General features: G+C 44.8%; 1 protein-coding gene across 1 annotated transcript in view; it reads left to right on the plus strand.

Moving 5' to 3' along the window:
- CCDC146 (coiled-coil domain containing 146) overlaps positions 1 to 14,740 on the plus strand; it is an 88,539-nt gene that overhangs the window by 68,054 nt on the left and 5,745 nt on the right. Inside the window, exons 11-16 of the mRNA XM_038741178.1 lie at positions 108 to 278; positions 1,363 to 1,451; positions 1,541 to 1,705; positions 3,804 to 4,028; positions 4,295 to 4,523; positions 12,741 to 12,869. Of these exons, the coding sequence (XP_038597106.1) occupies positions 108 to 278; positions 1,363 to 1,451; positions 1,541 to 1,705; positions 3,804 to 4,028; positions 4,295 to 4,523; positions 12,741 to 12,869 (1,008 nt within the window). The remainder of the gene's footprint in view (positions 1 to 107; positions 279 to 1,362; positions 1,452 to 1,540; positions 1,706 to 3,803; positions 4,029 to 4,294; positions 4,524 to 12,740; positions 12,870 to 14,740) is intronic.

Here is a 14,740-nt window from a genome sequence, read left to right on the forward strand (position 1 = left end):
TAGCTATATCTATTTCTACATATAGCTATATATGTTTATATATACCAATGCTGACCTGGGGCATTTAATAGGATCACTTATGATCACGGTGCTTTCTTTCCCACCAGAAACTCCTAACAGATGTGGAGACCCACCTGTTAGAACACTGCATTGAAGAGGAAGCCAAGCTTTTCAAAGAGCATGAATTCCTTCGGGAGCAGGTAGCCAACCTTCTTCGCCTGACTCAACTCAAAGCTGATGAGAGGGAACAGAAATCTAAAGACCTCATAAAAGCCCAGGTAAAACTAGTCATGGGACACTCTGGCCAGGTCCAGTCCAGAACACCATTCTCGAGACTCAATTTTCTGCCGACCTATCAATGTTTTAGTCATTTCTTTAATTCTGCGTCGCCCTGGCTTAGTGGATAGGGCACGGGCCTGGGAGTCAAGAGGTCATGGGTTCTAATCCCAGCTCTGCCACTTGTCAGCTGTGTGACTTTGGGCAAGTCACTTAACTTCATCTGTAAAATGGGGATTAAGACTGTGAGCCCCACGTGGGACAACCTTATAACCTGGTATCTATCCCAGAACTTAGAACAGTGCACAGCACATAGTAAGCACTTAACAAATACCATTATTATTATTATTATTATTATTATTTCTTTCTTTTATTTGCTCCTCCCATAGCCCCCATCTGTATATATATCCCCATCTGTAATATATTTATTTCTATTAATGTCTGTCTCTCCCTCTAGACGGGAAGGTCGTGGTGGGGAGGGAATCTGTCTCCCAGCTTGGTTATCGTACTCTTCCAAGTGCTTAGTACAGTGCTGTGCACACATTGAACACTGTATATGTTGCCAACTTGTACTTCCCAAGCGCTTAGTATAATGCTCTGCACACAGTAAGTGCTCAATAAGTACGATTGATTGATTGATTGTAAAGATAGCTGAATAAAGACGAGTGGTCAGGGCAACTGTTGGATAGACACTGGCTACCTGGAAGCCTAACTGGGTAATTATTCTGATTCATAGTGATGTGAATTGCTGAATTGTAGTTTCCAAGTGCTTAGTATAGTGCTCTGCACACAGTAGGCGCTCAATAAATACGACTGAATGAATGAATAGGAAGGAGTCACCTATCATAGATTACGAGCCTCCCTAAGTATAGTTCTCTAGCTTGTTGTGGGCAGGGAACGTGTCTCCCAAACACTTAGTACAATACTCGGCATTCAATAAGCACTCAGTAAATATCACTTATTGATTGATAATCTTCAATCAATGGTAATTAACCGTGAGTTAAACGAACACAATGACAACCATTTTTAGGGCTATGCCTTTTTGCAAGTCCCGTTCAAAATATCCATCATTCTTCGTTTTTTCAGCAAAGACATTTCAACATTACTAAAGAAATCAAATCCAGGGATCTGGAGATCAGGCTGTGTAAGAAGAAAAATTGTGAAATTCATAAGAGGTAAAATTCAATAGTGTAACCCCCTCAAAGAGAAATGTAAATGGTTTTGCTTAGTTGTATCTTCTCCAAACACTCTGGGTTTTTTCCAGACTCAAAGAGTTTGCTAAACTCTACGATACTGTTCGGAATGAGAGAAACAAATTTGTTAACTTACTTCATACTGCTCGCCAGAGAGTAAATGAAATAAAAGAGAGATATAAAATGTCAGTGAACGAACTGGAAATTTTGAGAAACAATGCAGTAATCCAAGAAAGGTAAGACTTTGGGCAGGGAACGTGTCTGTCAGCTCTGTTATTTTGTACTCTCCCAAGATCTTAGATTGGTACTCTGCACACAGTATGGATTTAATAAATATGATGGATTGTCTAATCCAAGAAAGATAAGGGATTAGACTGTCCTCTACAAAGTTATACTTTCTGTCATACTTTACCTCTAAAAATCTCTTGATGCTCTTGTTTCACTTTCTGTTATTGCTGACTCTGCCCATGTTGTTGTAAATCACTCAGGGGAGAAGAAACTAAGAGTTTAAAGCAGGTCTTTTTAATTATCCTGTGTCTCCTGCCAACAAAAGAGGGGCCTTTGGAATATGTCTGTACTTGAAACTCTGAGGTGATTGATGTCCGATGAGGCGCTTTATCTGCAAGCTGTTGGATTTTGGCTGGCAGTGTCAATCTCTGAACATGGAGGCAAACCTCACATTTAGCACTAAACAAAAGCTTGGGGAGAGAATGCCAGGAGGTCGGGGGTGATGTTTCTGGAGCTTTGAATTACTGCTCCCCACTGCAACACCAGCCTGAGAACCTTGCAGGCAACCCACCCATCTGCTGGTCAGCATTCTTGGGCTTTCCTGCCCCCCATTCCTGTCCCCTGGTCTGCAGTTACCGGCTGGACAACAGAAGGGTGAGGAGAGGGTCTCAAGATCCCTAGCATCACTCTAAATATTTATATTTATGTATATTAATGTCGGTCTCCCTCTCTAGATAGTAAGCTCGTTGTGGATGGGGAATGTGTCTGTTGTATTGTTATATTTTGCACTCCCCCAAGCACTTAGTACAGTGCTCTGCACACAGTAAGCACTCGATAAATATGATTGATTGGCTGACAGACTGGCACCCAGAGGGGCAAAGGAGCCCACCACTGCAGTTATTACAATAATAATAATGGTATTTGTTAAGCGCTATGTGCCAAGCACTGTTCTAAACACTGAGCACTGCTCTTTATGTCCATGTCCTCTATAAACTACACTATGACACTCTATGACACTACCCACTCTGTCATATTGTAGTCTCCCAAGTGCCTACTACAGTGCTCTGCATACAGTAAGCCCTCAATAAATGCAATTGATTGCTTAATTGATCCTTATTCTCTGCCATTTCTTGTATCTAATTCATTTTGTCTCCCCCTCTAGACTGTAAGCTCCTTGTGAGCAGGGATCCTGTCTACCAACGCTATTGCATTGTCCTCTCCCGCCGTAAAATCTCAGTAAATACCACTGTTTGATTAATAGATGAGAGACACAGACCACCCAGGGCTGTCCAGATTCAAATGGACTTCATCCTATCCAGAAATATGACCAAAGAACTGTTTTGGTTGGCGTGAAGACGAGGCTGAAGAATCTCACGCCACTCAAAACAGGTGGTTTCAAGCTCAAGCTGACTTGACCAACTAGTTGACGTTCAGAGAATGTTTTTCTATGACAAATTGACACCAGCTTAACATTATATTTGGATTTCCAGCTTCTCGGTTGGCCTCGATTGTTTCAAGTGTCTTCAGTTTAACCTCTCTGAAGACCATCTTTCAGTCAGGGAAGCGGCATGGCCTAGTGGGTAGAGCCCGGGCCTGGGAATCAGGAAGACCTGTGTTCTAATCCCAGCTCCACCGCTTGTCTGCTGGGTGACCTTGGGCAAGTCACTTCACTTCTCTGTGCCTCAGTTACCTCATCGGTAAAATGGGGATTGAGACTGTGAGCCCCATACGGGACAAAGACTGTGTCCAACCCCATTTATGCATATCCCCCCCAGCACTCAATACAGTTCCTGGCACATAGTAAGCCTTTAACAAATGCCATAATTATTATTAGACAGGACAATAGACAGTAATATAAATAAATCATTTAGAGGTAAACTCTAAGCAGTCAGTGGTATTTTTTTGAGTGCTTATATTTGCCGAGCTTGGGAGAGCTCAAGGGAGATCTTCCCATAGTTGGATATCATGAGTCTGGCTTCTCGGTGAAGATTTTCTCCCCTCATTGGAGGGTATACGAGGGAAATAAACAATATCCTTCCATTGTTTCAGAAAAAGTTCCTGTAAAAAAAATTGAAACAGATCCCATCACCTTTATTGTTTTTCAAGGAAGCTCCAGAATTGCATGCTGAAACATGCCAACAACGTCACCATCAAAGAGAGCATGCAAAACGACGTGTGCAAGATCATGATGGTGCACCAGGAAATGAAAGAAAAGAGGGAGCAGCAATTGCTCAACATCAACAAACTCTCTAACATGGTCAAGCTGGCTGAGGAGGAGATGGTACAGCTGCGCAAGAAATACGAGCGAGCCGTTCAGAGCCGAAACGAGAGGTAAACGGGGCCACCGATGCGACGGTTCAGTCCAGTCATCGGGGACCACGCTCGGAAATCTCATTCGGTTTTTCCCACCAAGGCTTCCTGGAGAACTGCATTTATCGTCCACCGATTATAAGAACTGCACATAGTCTTCTATGTTTCCCTAATGGCCATTTGTATTCTGGGTTCAGGAGATTTTGCGGGGGTAGGGGGTGGGCAGCGGGGAGAGGAAGGGAAGCTCCCCATCAGCCAACAGGTCGGTCTCTTGGAATCTCCCACAGCGGTGTCCTGCTGATAGAGCGGGAAGAAGAAGTATGCATTTTTTACGAAAAAATCAACGTTCAAGAGATGATGAGCCGAAACGGAGACATCGAGGTGCACACCTTGGAAGAAAAGATCAGGTTTCTGAAGCTGAAGATTGCCGAGAAGCAGAGAAAGATTAATCTGTCCCAAAAAATGTTGCCTTTGAAGAGAGTGCTGGATGCAGACATGGTGGTGCTTCAGATTCAGGTGAAGCTTAAATTGAGATCGGGAGGACTGGGGATTGGTCTTTTTTTTTTCTTTCCTAACTTGTCATTTTTCACATCGAGTACCTTCTTAATTTTCATCGTGCCTTCCTTCCTCAGGGCTCTTTCATAGCTCTTTTAATCAACACACCAGCACCAAGGAATCTCAGGTTCTAAGAAACCAAGAGACACAGCATAGCCTAGTGAGTAGAGCCCGGGCCTGGGAATAAGAAGGACCTCGATTTTAATTCGGGCTCCATCACTTGTCTGCTGTGTGACCTCGGGCAAGTCACTTCACTTCTCTATGACTCAGTTTCCTCATTCATTCATTAATTCATTCAATTGTATTGAGTACTTACTGTGTGCAGAGCACTTGGAAAGTACAATACAGCAATAGAGACAATCCCTGCCCACAACAGGCTTACGGTCTGGAGGTCCATCAAAAATGGGGATTAAGACTGTGAGCCCCATGGTGGGACTGTGGCCAACCCGATTAGCTTGTAGCTATCCCAGCACTTAGTGCAGTGTCTGGTACCTAGTAAACGCTTAACAAATACCATTAAAAAAAGGTTCTATTATCCCCATTTTATAGCTGGGGAAACTGAGGCCCAGTCTTGGCATGCCCCAGATCAGTCAGTGCTACAACTAGAATCCAGGCCTTCTGTCTTCCAGCAGAGGGTTTTTTATGTCGGCTCACAGGCATCGTGTCAGAGAAAATAGGCGGTGGCAACTGGATTGGGGTATTGGATTAAAAATGAGAAGCAGCACGGCCTAGCGAATAGAGCATGAGCCTGTGAGCCAGAAGAACCTGGGTTCTAATCCCAGCTCCTCCACATATCTGCTATCTGGCCTTTGGCAGGTCACTTCACTTCTCCATGCCTCAGTTCCCTCATCTGTAAAATGGGGATTTATACTGTGAGCCCCTTGAGGGATATGAACCCTGTTCAACCTGATTAACTTATATCTACCCCCACACTTAGCAATAGTAATAATAACTGTGGTATTAAGCGCTTATTATTTGCCAGGTACTGTACTAAGCGCTGGGGTAGATACAAGGTAGTCAGCTTTGACACACAATCCCAGTCCCTCATGGAGCTCACAGTCTTAATCCCCATTTTTACAGATGAGGTGACTGAGGAACAGAGAAGTGACTGGCCCAAGGTCACACAGAAGACAAATGGTGGAGTCCAGATTAGAACCCAGCTCCTTCTAACTCCCAGGCCAATGCTCTATCCACTAGGCCACACTACTTCTCTACAGTGCAGCGCAGTGTGTAGCCCAGTAAGCACTTAACTACCATTTTAAAAAAACTTAGTAAAATTCTTTTGAATTGGGGTTGCATTTACAGCAGTGACCACAGAGTGTTTTATTTAAGCTGAGGCATCTCGAGAAAATCCTGTGAAAATAGAAGTCTTCTGTGGGGAGAGTATAGAAACTGCCAAAATGCTAAACCAGATTTCAATCACCTTGAGCAAAATTTACCAACCAAAACACTGTGTGGCTCCGTCAGATACACGATGTCACAAAACAGATTCGTTGAAAGGAGGAAAGCTTCAGACCTTAATTCCCCACCTTGTAGTTGAATGGTGGAGGAGTAAGAGAGTTTCCAAGATTCAGAGAATGAGGGTAGCTGTTCATTTTCTGTATTGTACAGTACTATACTATGTGCTCAGGAGAGTGCACATTAGAGTCGATAGAATTCCTGGCCTCAAGGAACTTACAGTCTTACAGTCTAGCTGGGGAGAGGGCCCAGGAAAGTTCAATCAGTAGTATTTATTGAGGTGCTTACTCTGTGCAGAACAACATACTACGAGCTTGGGAAAATACAATAGACAAGGTAAAAATCAACATATGTGATCCATGCTCACAAAGAGCTTAAAGTCTAGAGAGAGAGACATACGTAAATATAAATAAAGTACAGATATGTATATAGTGCTGTGGGGCTGGGAAGGGGGCTGAATAAAGGGTCAGGGTGACGCAGAAGGGAGACGGAGAAGAGGAAAGGAGGGCTTAGTCAGGTAAGGCCTCTTGGAGATGTGCCTTCAATAAGGCTTTGAAGGTGGGGAGAGTCATTGTCTGTCCGATACGAAGTGGGAGGACATTCCAGGGAAGAGGCAGGATGTGGGCGAGAGGTGATTGTGAGATAGAAGAGATCAGGGTATCACGAGAATGATACCATTAGAGGAACGAAGAGTGCAGGCTGGGTTGTACTGGAAGAGTAGAGAGGTATGAGGGGGCAAGGTGATTGAGTGCTTTAAAGCTAATGGTGAGGAGTTCTGTTATATGTTTGTATGTATTTATTACTCTAATTTGTACATATTTATTCTATTTATTTTATTTTGTTAATATGTTTTGTTTTGTTCTCTGTCTCCCCCTTCTAGACTGTGAGCCCACTGTTGGGTAGGGACCGTCTCTATATGTTGCCAACTTGTACTTCCCAAGTGCTTAGTACAGTGCTCTGCACACAGTAAGCGCTCAATAAATACGATTGAATGAATGTGGAGGTGGATGTGCAACCACTGCAGGTTTTTGAGGAGAGGGGAAACATGGCCTGAACATTTTGATAGAAAAGCAATCTGGGCAGTAGAGTGAAATATATACTGGAGTAGGGAGAGACAGGAGGCTGGAACAGTAGAGTAGGTAGGATAAGTGATTGGATTCATGTGGTAGCAGTATGGAGAGAGAGGACAGGGCAGATTTTAGCGATGTTGTGAAGGTTGAACTGACAGGATTTAGTGATGGATTAAATAGATTCCGAGTCAAGGGTAACGCCAAGGTTATGGGTTTGTGAGACGGGAAGGATGGTGGTGCCGTCAACGGTGATGGGAAAGTCAGGGAAAGGATAGGGTTTGGGAGGGAAGATGAGTTCTGTTTTTGACATGTAAAGTTTGAGGTGACAGCTGAACATCCAAGTAGAGATGTACTATGTGTCTGTTGTAAGCACTGGGGTAGAGACAAGTTAATCAGATTGGACACAGTCCCTGTCCTACATGGGGCTCTCAGACAAATTAGGAGGAAGAACAGCATCATGATTGAAGTCTAAGCAATCAAGAAGTATGTGGGTAAGGAGACGGCAGAATTATTGTTCATCCAACCACACCACACCAGAACAAGGAAGTGTTGCAAATATTGAAACTTGAAAACCAAAGGAAAACTTCTTCACATGGTGGATGGTAAGCATATGGAATTAACTCAGTACCCCAGGCAGCAGTTTCAAGAGGGAATTGAGTAAATTCTGGAGTAAGCAGTCCATAACGTGATACTAGAGGGACAGGATGAGGGATGAGGAGGGAAAAATGAGGGACAAAGGAAGGTCCATTCCTAACCATGAAGATAGAATTATAGACTGTAGGCTTGTCTCTAGACTGTCAGCTCGTCGTGGGCAGGGAACGTGGCTCTACCAACTCAGTCAAAGACTGAGCTCTGCTGAATGGATTGTTGGTCTGACCCAGTTTACATTCTTATGCATTAAAGTTGCAAGCAGAGAAGCAGCATGGCTCAGTGGAAAGAGCCCGGGCTTTGGAGTCAGAGGTCATGGGTTCAAGCCCTGGCTCTGCCAATTGTCAGCTGTGTGACTTTGGGCAAGTCACTTAACTTCTCTGGGCCTCGGTTACCTCATCTGTAAAATGGGGTTTAAGACTGTGAGCCCCCCGTGGGACAATCTGATCACCTTGTAACCTCCTCAGTGCTTAGAACAGTGCTTTGCACATAGTAAGCGCTTAATAAATGCCATTATTATTATTATTATTATTATTTCTCAAGCAGATTTTCCCCCAGGAAAATCCAGGTTGTCGGTGGGAAGAAGGGTGGAGAGAATGGAATTTGTCCTCTGTCCCCACCGAGCCTGGGGTATATGTCCCCTTGTCCGTGATGTGGGAGGAGTTGGATGGGATTGGGTTAAAGGTTAGAGGCTGCTCTGGCCTCCTAATAATAACTGTGGTATTGATTAAGCACTTACTATGCATCAGGGACCGAACTAAGCGCTGGGACAGATATGAGCAAATCAGGTTGGGGACAGTCCCTGTCCCACATGGGGCTCAAAGTATCAATCCCCATTTTATAGAGGAGGGGACTGAGGCACGGAGAAGTGAAGTGACTTGCCCAGGGTCACACAGCAGACAAGTTGTAGAGCCAGGATTAGAACCCAGGTCCTTCTGACGCCCAGGCTCTCTCCGCTGGGCCACGCTGCTTCTGCGTAAGTGCCTTAGTGACTTGAATCCTAGAGTTTTGTGGGCCTGAGTGTGGTGTCGCTAGGGGTTTCCATGATCTATCAGGGCTTCAGGTGGCTTCTGGGGGGCTGCTCTAAGGACCCCCAGAAGCAGCGTGGCTCAGTGGAAAAAGGACGGGCTTTGGAGTCAGAGGTCACGAGTTCAAATCCCGGCTCCGCCACTTGTCAGCTGTGTGACTTCGGGCAAGTCATTTAACTTCTCTGTGCCTCAGTTACCTCATCTGTAAAATGGGGATGAAGACTGTGAGCCCCACATGGGACAACCTGATCACCTTGTAAACTCCCAAGCGCTTAGAATAGTGCTTTGTACATAGTAAGCGCTTAATAAATGCCATTATTATTATCAAGAGTTCAGAGATCTGAGCCAACACAATTTGCAGTGCTTCCTTGTGAATACCTCCCACTCCCAGCCTCCCCAGGTGAGAATCAAGCTCTTTATTCAGGTCTCTGAGAGTGCTTAGTACAGTGCCTAGCACATAGTAAGTGGTTAATACATACCATTGGAAAAAAAAACCCGATCCCAGGAGAAAGTTCATCTAGAGAGCACACCATTTTGGCTGTCTTGTTTTCAGTTTTAAGGAACCCAGAGCGTTAACAAATTTCAATTCCTTACATTCTTCCGCTATTTTCTGAAATGTCACATTTGCTTTTTGACCTTATCTCCAGCTCACAGTTTTTCCATAAGTATCCTTACTGCTATGTGATAGTCTTAGTTTTGACCAAATCCATCAGGGCAGCTGATGGATTTCCATCGAAAGGAACTTGTGATTCACAGTGAGGGAGCATTTGCTGTTTGTCTAAGAACTCAATGTCTGAGCAGGGAGAAGGGTTTTTTGGGGGTTGTTTTTTTATTTTCAGTTGGCATTTAGAACAGGCAGTGACTGATGCCTCGAATGGAAACTGCTCAAGGCCAAAGGCTGATGGACTTCTCAGCCCCTGACCCATTCTGAAAGTTCAGGAGTAACAGCTAATGGGAGGGAGGTCGGGAGGAGAGAGACGGATACAGAGAGAAATGAAAATGAATTGCTCAAAGAATTATTTGGATTTTTATGAAGAGATATACATTTTGACAGAGAAACAGGTCAGATTTGAGCCATTCCAACTTCACTGATATCATCTCTGATTCTCCCACTCCCCTGACGCCCCAGTATCCCACCAGGCCTGATGGATTCTAGACCAACTGCTTATTGCTGCCCCTGTCATATTACTCACTACTCAATCCCAGTGTCTTTAAGGCCACAGAGAGTTTATCACGAGCAAGCATGAAAGTGCCCCCTTCACTCTGCCCCCAAATCGTGCTAAACCAGCCTGGCAAAGAACCACCAACCCCGTCGATTAGCCAAGAATGCTCAATTCGCTCACCCTGCACGTCCTCTACCTTCTAGTGCTCAAGTCATCAATCATATTTATTGAGTGCTTACCGCGTGCAGAGCACTGCAGTAAGCGCTTGGGAGAGTACAGCATAACAATATACCAGACATATTCCCTGCATTTTTCCCACTGACTTTCAGGACTGTATTTAAAAAAATTCAATGTGTGGGGAGGAAGGAATATCGCCCCGCAACTGTAAAGTCCTCTCTCTAGAGGAGATGGATGATTTAGTTGGTGAGCCACCCTAATCTGCCTCATTTACATCCAGCCTACCGATGTTTAGGATGTGCTCTTCAACCATCTCTCTCTTTTCACCTTTCTGAGATCACATCTCCTTCCTGGAGGCCTTCTCTGATTTAATCTGTAATCTCCCCCACTTTATGCCTCTCAACGGTCCCCCTCAGGCCTCCTGCCGCCTTCTCGGCAGCGAAGCTTCCACAATCTCCATCGCATTTAATGGACACCTTTCCAAGACCATCCCACTCCATTGAGAGATGATAGGGAGGCTTGCACACTGATTCGCCTGGGTTCTAATCCTGGTTCCACCCCCTGTCTACTATTGACCTTGGCCAAGTCACCTCTAAGAGTACAATCAATCAATCGTACTTATTAAGCACTTACTGTGTGCAGAGCACTGTACCTACGCTTGAGAGTGAACACCACAACAGAGTCGGTAGACATGGACCCTGCCCAAAACAAACTTACAGTCTAGAGGGGGAGAATCAATCGGTCAGTCAATTGATTGATGTAAGAAATGGCTGGGGGAGTGGGAGGAATCCTGAAAACTACTCAGTGCAAGAGAATCTGGGGACAAGGTTTTTAAGTATGAAGCTTAAAGAGTCAACTCTCAACTGGAGTTAACATGCATTGTGCTTGTAAAGAATCTCTCTCTGTTCTCTGTGCAGCTGTTTGCTACTGAATTGGGATTTTCCTAGTTCACTGCCAAGAGCGGAGGGCACATTGGGGTTCTTTTATCTTCGTTACCCTTGGAACTTTTCTTCATTACATAATATTGTCCCTCTCCCCACTCCCTCTCTTTCGCTCTCTCCCAACAGAGGGAAAGATAACCATAAGGCTCCTATTTCCTACTGCTCCAAATTATGCTACATGTGGGATCTTGGGATTTCAACTGGTTCTGAATGGGACAAAACCCAGGCTCATTTCTAAAAAGAGAGAGAGAGAGAGCGTGTGTGTGTGTGTGTGTGTGTGTGTGTGTGAGAGAGAGAGAGAGAGAGAGAGAGAGAGAGAGAGAGAGAGAGAATGAATCTGGGGGAGGGGATGTATGTATGTAACATACATATATACAAGCACTTAATCAGTGCTCTGCACAGTAAGTGCTCAATAAATGCTGTGTGATCTTGGGCAAGTCACATAACTTCTCTGTGCCTCAGTTACCTCATCTGTAAAATGGGGATTATTATTACTGATAATAACAAATAATAATTGCGGTATTTATTAAGTGCTTACTACGTGCCAGGCACCCTACTAAGTGCTGGGGTGGATACAGGCAAATTGGGTTGGACACAGTCCTTGTCTCACATGGGGCTCACAGTCTTAATCCCCATTTTACAGATGGGGATTATTATTACTAATAATAACAATAATAATTGTGGTATTTGTTAAGTGCTTACTACGTGCCAGGCACCCTACTAAGTGCTGGGGTGGATACGGGCAAATCGGGTTGGACACAGTCCTTGTCTCACATGGGGCTCACAGTCTTAATCCGCATTTTACAGATGAGGAAGCTGAGGCTCAGAGAAGTGCAGTGACTTGCCCAAGGTCACACTGCAGACAAGTGGAGGAGCAGCATTAGAATCCAAGTCTTTCGGACTCGCAGGCCCTGTGCTGTATTCACCAGGCGACACTGCTTCTCTTGTTAGCGTGGCCCCTGTTAGCTTGGTCCCTGGGTTTTTATTAAGCGCCCACGGAGTGATTCATGAAACAATATCATTGAACACGATCGTGAGATTCACTCATGGCCTAGTGGAAAGGGAATCGGGGACCTGGGTTCAAATCCCCACTCTGCCACTTGACTTTGGGTAAATCTCAACTTCTCTGTGGCTTAGGTTCCTCATCTGTGAAATCAGTCAGTTAATCGTATTAATTGAGCACTTTTTGTGTGCAAAGCACTGTACAAACCACTTGGGAGATGACAATATAACAGCCCTATTTCCTGCTAATACTGAGCTTGCAGTCTAGAAGGGAGATGCAATATCTATTCTCCCTCCTACTTAAACTGTGAGCCCCAGTGGGCCAGGGACTGTGTCCCACCTGATTGTCTTGTATCTATCCTGGTGCTTAGTACACTATTTGGCATGAATAAAATGCGTAGCAAATACCATAATTATCATTCTAATTACTAGAAGAATGGTCGGTGCTGATATCAGTCTTGTTGGTGACAGTGAGATGTCCGGCATGAAAACTGAAGCAAACAGGCTCAATCCTGTAGAAAAGTTAGCAACAGTTACACTATTTATTGTACTCTCCCAAGTGCTTAGCACAGTGCTCTGCACACAGTAGGTGGTCAGTGAATTTGATTGATTGATCTGCTACCCAGCACACTGGGCTCCTGGCAGTCACATTAAGGAAATAATCCTTTTTTTTTTTTTCCTGATTCCACAGTTTTCCCAATGTAAAGACAAGATCAGAGTCCTGGAGAAAAAGTTTATAAACCCTAATGGGGTGAACAGAGCACGCTTCCTTCCGGGGAAAGACCTGACGCTGAAGGAAATGATCAAAAAGATAGATGAGGTAACACTTTTGCTTCTTATACTATCCACATCCATTCATGTTTACACTAAGGTCTGCCCTTTTTCCTAGATGAACATTGATTTTCATTAATTTAAGGCAGAAAGTCTCTTTTTATGGTGTTTGTTAACGGTTTACTATGTGTGAGGCACTGTACTAAGCACGGGGGTAGATAAAAGCCAGTCAGGTTGGACACAGTCCCTGTCCCACTTGGGGCTCACAGTCTTAGTCCCCATTTTACAGATGAGGCAACTGAGGCCCAGAGAAGTGATGTGACTTGCCCAGAGTCACAGAGCAGACAAGTGGTGGAGCCAGGATTAGAACCCAGGTCCTTCTGACTCCCAAGCCTGTGCTCTAGCCACTAGGCCATGCTGCACTATGGTAATCCAAAGGGCAGCATTTTTGGTGAGCCCAGATTGAGCCATGGCCTAGCAGAGCCTTCTCAGGGCTCGAGAATAAGGGTCCGAGGCCGAGGCCATGCATGAGCTCAACATGCTCAGAAATCTTGAGTGTCGGGAGATGTAAGGGGCAGACTAGACATGTATGAATTGCTCTATTGTACTTTCCCAAGTGCCTAGTACAGTGCTCTGCAGACAGGAAATGCATAATATGATTGAACGAATGAACACATGGGGCTCACAGTCTAAATAGGAGGGAGTAGGATGTAATCCCCATTTTACAGATGGGGCATTTGAGGCCAGAGAAGTAAAATGTCTTGCCCAAGGTCACACAGCAGACAGGTGGCAGAGCCGTGTTAGAGCCCAGGTCCTCTGGATCCCTGGCCTGTGCTCCTTCCATTAGGCCTTGTGCTTCCTGGGTGACTTTGAGCAAGTCAGTTAACTTCTCTGTACCTCAGTTACCTCATCTGTAAAATCAATCAATCAATCGTATTTATTGAGCGCTTACTGTGTGCAGAGCACTGTGCTAAGCGCTTGGGAAGTAGAAGTTGGCAACATATAGAGACAGTCCGTACCCAACAGTGGGCTCACAGTCTTAAAGGGGGAGACAGAGAACAAAACCAAACATACTAACAAAATAAAATAAATAGAATAGATATGTACAAGTAAAATAGAGTAATAAATATGTACAAACATATATACATATATACAGGTGCTGTGGGGAAGGGAAGGAGGTAAGATGAGGGGGATGGAGAGGGGGACAAGGGGGAGAGGAAGGAAGAGGCTCAGTCTGGGAAGGCTGGGGATTCAATACCCACTCTCCCTCCTGCTTAGATTATGAGCCCCAGTGCGACAGGGACTGGGACCGGCCTTATTAACTTATATCTATCCCAGTGGTTAGAACAGCACTTGGCCCGTAGGAAGCATTAAGCGCTTAGTACAGTGCTCTGCCCACAGTAAGCGCTCAATAAATACGATTGATTGAATTTAACAAGTGCCATAAAAAAGCAGGAACTCAATAAATGCTGCTGGTACTACAGATTTATGTACAGTACAGGCACAGCGTAAAGGGTGGGCCTGGATATGATTAATCAATCATATTTGTTGAGCACCTACAATGTGCAGAGCACTGTTCTAAGCACTTGGGAGAGTTACAAGAGAATTAGCAGATACTTTCCTGGCCCATAATGGCCTGCCACATGCCAGGGCTTCTACTTTGAGCCCACACCCATTTGGAGTTCCTAACCCAGGGGGTCTCCAGTCCTCAGACAAAATGCAGGACCCAGGCTTCCCAACTCCTTTGTCTCCTCCCCACTCAGAGACCAAGGCTGCAGAAGGACAAGGAGACTCCAGGTACTGCTCCTGACTTGGGATGGAGTCAGTCAGTCAGCCAGTCATCTTTATTGAGCTTTTACTGTGTGCAGAGCACTGTGCTAAGTGCTTGGGAGAGGACAATAAAGCAATAAACAGATACAT

Source organism: Tachyglossus aculeatus (assembly GCF_015852505.1).
Source record: "Tachyglossus aculeatus isolate mTacAcu1 chromosome 12 unlocalized genomic scaffold, mTacAcu1.pri SUPER_6_unloc_1, whole genome shotgun sequence".
Classification (NCBI taxonomy): Eukaryota; Metazoa; Chordata; class Mammalia; order Monotremata; family Tachyglossidae; genus Tachyglossus; species Tachyglossus aculeatus.